Source organism: Trachurus japonicus, chromosome 24 (assembly GCF_045865225.1).
Source record: "Trachurus japonicus isolate A0001 chromosome 24, Traja_1.0".
Classification (NCBI taxonomy): domain Eukaryota; kingdom Metazoa; phylum Chordata; class Actinopteri; order Carangiformes; family Carangidae; genus Trachurus; species Trachurus japonicus.
In genome coordinates this window covers 9265278-9269996 of record NC_140930.1, presented here as the reverse complement: position 1 = coordinate 9269996, position 4719 = coordinate 9265278, and the positions used below count along the sequence as shown (strand labels likewise).

Here is a 4719-nt window from a genome sequence, read left to right as displayed (position 1 = left end):
GCACACACAAACCTGGGAACTCACAGTTTAATGTTTAACAGTTTTGTATTTAAAAGACTTATAAAATGTGTTTTTTTTTAACATCAAGAAATAAGTCCGAGGCAGACACACGTCCATTATTGTGCTTTAAAGTGCTAAAAAAGAAGAAGATAAAAGCTCTGTTATATCTTTAGTCAGTGTCATTATAGTGTCAGTGTGTCAAGTGGTGTCCCTCGGAAGCAGTATTTGATACCTATAAATGACAGACAATGCAAATTTCAAAATATGATTTTATTAATAGCATTACACATTACAGGACTATTTCTTTTCACAATTGTCAATTGTCAGTTTCAAGAGAAGGTACCATGTAAGTGCACTACTCAAATCAACAATACATGGCACAAGTGCTTTGATTAACACTGTTAGACAGCACTGATTAGTTATGTATAATTTGCCTGCTGCAAGTCTTGAGATGAAGCCAGTATTTAATGGTTTTTACTGCTGTAGGACCTGAGCAGAGTAGTTTAACAGTGGAACCTGATAGAAACCTGAGGGAAATTCACATTTGAGCTTCTCAGCAGGACTCGAGAAGGTCACGTTGGTCTTGTTCAGCCAGGTAAGAAAACTCTTAAGGTTTGCATCGCAGCGGAATCGGTTCTTGTCTAGGTTAAGGACTCTGAGAGAGTGGAAAGCAGCGGGGTCGGGGGAGCCTAGGAAGTTGTTGGAGAGGTCTAGCACTTCTAGACTTTTGGGTAATATATCAGGCTGCAGATACGTCAAGGCATTAGACGAGAGGTCCATTCGAACCAAAGAGGTGAGGCCCTTGAAAATGCCTTGTGGTAGAGTCCGTAGAAGGTTAAAGCTCAAGTTGAGACTTATCAAATGTCTGAGATTGTCAAACAGATTCAGACATTTGCCTTGAGACCAAATAGACTGCAGGGAGCTGCTGTGAAGATCCAGGACTCTGAGATTCTGTGGGACAGCCTCTTGGCTCATGCAAAACCTGATTGTGTTTCCTCCGTAGAAGAGATTCTGGAGACGTTTCAGCCGATTTAAAAAAGTGTAAACGTCTGCTAAGTCTATTAATCTGTTGTCCTGAATGTTCAGATGCATGACATTCCTGGCAAAGAAAGTTATATCCCTCACTGACGAGGGCGTCAACTTATTGTCGTCCAACAGGAGATAATCTAAGCGGGGTAAAAGTGCAAGGGAACGTAACTCTCGCAGAGAGTTTCCTGTCAGATGTAATGATCTCAGGTTGGGAAGTCCAGTGAATGAGTGAAAACCCAGTGCACCGATGTGATTGTAGGACAAGTCCAACACTTTAAGGTTTGTCAGAGATGTAAAAGTGTAAGAATAGATTTCCCCAAGCAGGTTGTATGACAGGTTGAGCATTTTTAAATGACCCTGAAGACCTTCAAAGGCATTTCTGTGTATCTGATTCAGTCTGTTTTGGGAAATGTCAATGATCTCAACTTCTTTCAGTGGACTGAAAACCCCCTGTTGCAGTCCAAATATCTTGTTTTTGGACAGATCCAAAATGCGAACTGAACTGTTTTTTAAGCCACCAAATGTGCTGTGGTCTGGATCGTCAAGATTGTTGAATGAAAATCCTTTACCCATATGTCCTGAAAGTTTGAGATGGGAGATCTTTGTCCCTTCAATAGCTCTGAAAAACTGCTTCACTCTACCTACGCTAAACCCATTTTGGGACAGGTCGAGTGTCTGGAAGGACATTCCTCTAAAGGGGTTTCCACACTTCTGCCAGTCAAAAGCTTTATTTGACATGGCATTAAGATGAATGGAGTTCAAATTTAGGAAATCAAAGTGCTTTCCTTGGAAACCGACCAGATCTGATTCACACATTTGTTCAATTCTGTTCAGCTTTAGATTCACATTCGTCAGATTAGTCATGTTTGCAAAGAACATTGAAGGCCGGAGTCTCTTTATCTTGTTACCAAAAAGGTTTAGAGTCTCTAAAGAGGACAGTGGCTGCAGAAAATCATCTGTCAGTATGGATTCTTGAAGCGAACAGTAGTCGAGATGGAGCTGCTGCAAACTGGACAGACCTGCGAAGGCTCGAGGCTCCAGCTGGAGGCCGAGGTTGAAGCCGAGAATCAGCCTCGTCATACGGCTTTGTCTGCTGAAGGCGTCGTCTCTGATCACGAGAAGTGGCACAAGCTGCCGGCCCAGGTCGAGCTCCTGCAGCTGCTCGAGGCCCGACAGGGAGGTGGAGTTAATCTCACTGATGCGGTTCATCTCCAGGTACAGGTGGGTGATGTTAGGAGGGAGATCATCAGGTACCGACACGAGGTTCTTGAAGGCGCAGCTGGCCACAGAGCCGATGATGAGGCATGATGGGAAACATCCTGGCACCTGCAAGTGGAAAAATTGGTACTGTTGTCAATCAATCAATCAATCAATCAATCAATCAATCAATCAATCAATCAATCAATCAATCAATCAATTTGTTTATTTTGGGCATGTTAATTTAAATCATCATCATCACACTTCATCTTAGTTCAAATAATACAATACACATGGCCGAAAGGGAAAGCGGGAGAAGCAAAAGCTTATCTAGTCCCGCCCCCATTACCCACAGAATAAAAATCTTTATCATAATCTTTTCTTTTTGCTTTTGCTTTTTTTTACATTTTGATATAACATTCTTTTACTTATGACATTTTGACATAACATGTTACAGCAGTAGGTAGTATACAGATCATATCATAATCTTTTCTTTTTTTTTGCTTTTTTACATTTTGATATAACATTCTTTTACTTATGACATTTTGACATACCATGTTAGCAGTAGGTAGTAGCTATACAGAGCTGAAGTTTAGCTCTAGACAGTATAAACATGTTGCAGTATAAACATGTCAAGATGTTAATTCACACTTATAACATGCTGTATATGTTTACTTACCTGTAGAAAAACACAGATGGTAACCACCTGAAGAGCCAGTTTTCCCATCCTGACACTGCTTGAAGAAATCTGTTAAATCTTCTTCAAGTGATTCAGTCCAGTGTTCCTCGAGGACTGTGGAGATTTCTGATGGCAGTGCTTTTATCTGTGGATAGTTGCATCACTTGGGTAGCATTGATCCTGCAGCACAAATATGACGCTTGCCGTGGTTTCCCTTTTTTTTTTTTTTTTTTTTGCAGAGTCCAGATTTACATGAGGAAGGGAAGTACCCACTGTCATTGTTGCTAAGAGCTGTTTGTTCAGTTGTTGTGTACTGTGGTTACTGTAGGTCGATACGTTTATTTGCACAGTTGGCAAGTTTTACAATGCACTTTGAAGCCAACAATGTTAAATAGATCAAAAAGCTATCAAATGTTAAGAAATGCCAAATAGATTGCAGTGCAGGATTTTAATGTCAAATAAAGTTTGGTTGATTTTTTGCAGATTTTACTGGTAACTAAGGGAATTTACTTAAAAAAAAAAAATCTAAACATGTTGGCATTATAGATAATTACCTACACTCGTTTGTTGTTTTGTTTTCAGGTAATTTGTTCTGACACAATATGACTAAATGCAGATTTAAACATTCTGTACTGAAAATACAGTACTTGTACATTTGTACATTGTGGGAAGCTGTTTTAGTCACAAGGTCTGCTTTCCTTTTGCATACATAAATGAGTTTTTTTTTTGCCCCCACTATTTCCTCTTTCAGATATTGGATTTTCCAGATTATTTCATAATCTGTTGAATGACTAAACATGTTGCAAATGGTCCGTCCACTGAGTTTGGTGCGGTGAGGTGCCACAGGAGATACGATATGGGGTTATTTCTGAGACCTCAATAAAATCCAGATTAAGTACTTCTAAATTTCAATCAACCGACCAATTAATGTCAAGAGAGGATAGTCTACTCTGTGCAAAATGCAATTAATGTTTAATTTTCACTGTAAATCTGACTAAGACTCAACGAAGTAGGCTACAGGAGTGTGTGGTGCATGCATGGAGTGTAATCACACCGGCCTGGTGAATTTCACAACCTCTGGAGAATGAAGGCTTGTCAAACACAGTACGGAGAGGAAGAGAGGCTGAGGATGACTGACACTGTGCCAGTAGCGTGACAGCTTATCTTGCTCAGGGTGAGAATTGTTGGATGGGTCTTTGTAAATAATTAAAGAGAGTGGTCTAGACCTGCTCTGCATGAAAAATGCCCTGAGGGAACTTGTGTTATAATTTGGCTCTGTATGAATAAAATTTACTAACTAGACTATCTGAGTGAGAACTATAAGTTACTTTGCATTATTATACTTAAACAAACTACGGTAGTCAGCAGGGCAATGTAACTGTATTTAGACCAATTAGCATTTTAAGTGCTTGTTATGCTGCTTTAAATCGTATCACATTTCAAATACTTGGCAATGTAAATATTAACTGTAAAACTCAAAAAAGATTAGTCAGGGATTCACTGATCAATTTATCAGCTTGCAAAAAAAAAAAAGACACCCAATTCATTTTAGTTTATTCTAAAGAAAGGTCAGCACAAGGTCAACATTTGTTGTGGGGAAGTCAATCACATGAACATCTACAGAAAGACGAACCAGTTACAGAGACTCAAAACAAATAAAGCACTAGTGTCGATTACAAAGGGACTCGGAATGACTAAAAGAGACATGATAGGACTATGAGGGGACTAAGAATGACGACAGAGAGCTAAAAAGCAACTACAAAGAGACTTGGAACGACAACAAAGGTACTTGAAACAACTAAAAGGGGACTTGG

At 39.5% G+C, this 4719-nt stretch overlaps 1 protein-coding gene across 1 annotated transcript; it reads right to left on the bottom strand.

Annotated features, from left to right (window-relative positions):
• Nucleotides 1-251: 251 nt before the first annotated feature.
• LOC146961343 (toll-like receptor 5) lies at nt 252-3263 on the bottom strand. Its single transcript, XM_085771807.1, has 2 exons — nt 2906-3263; nt 252-2355 (listed from the first exon to the last, which is right to left on the bottom strand). Exons 1-2 carry the CDS (start codon nt 2951-2953, stop codon nt 475-477), a joined length of 1929 nt encoding a protein of 642 aa, XP_085627933.1. The 5' UTR covers nt 2954-3263; the 3' UTR covers nt 252-474.
• Between the last annotated feature and the right edge of the window lie 1456 nt (nt 3264-4719).

Bases quoted from the DNA above. Each gene is read 5' to 3' on its own strand.
- LOC146961343 (XM_085771807.1), bottom strand. From the start codon at position 2,953: ATGGGAAAACTGGCTCTTCAGGTGGTTACCATCTGTGTTTTTCTACAG. The intron at 2,356-2,905 runs GTAAGTAAACAT...TTCCACTTGCAG, and splicing joins CCATCTGTGTTTTTCTACAG to GTGCCAGGATGTTTCCCATC.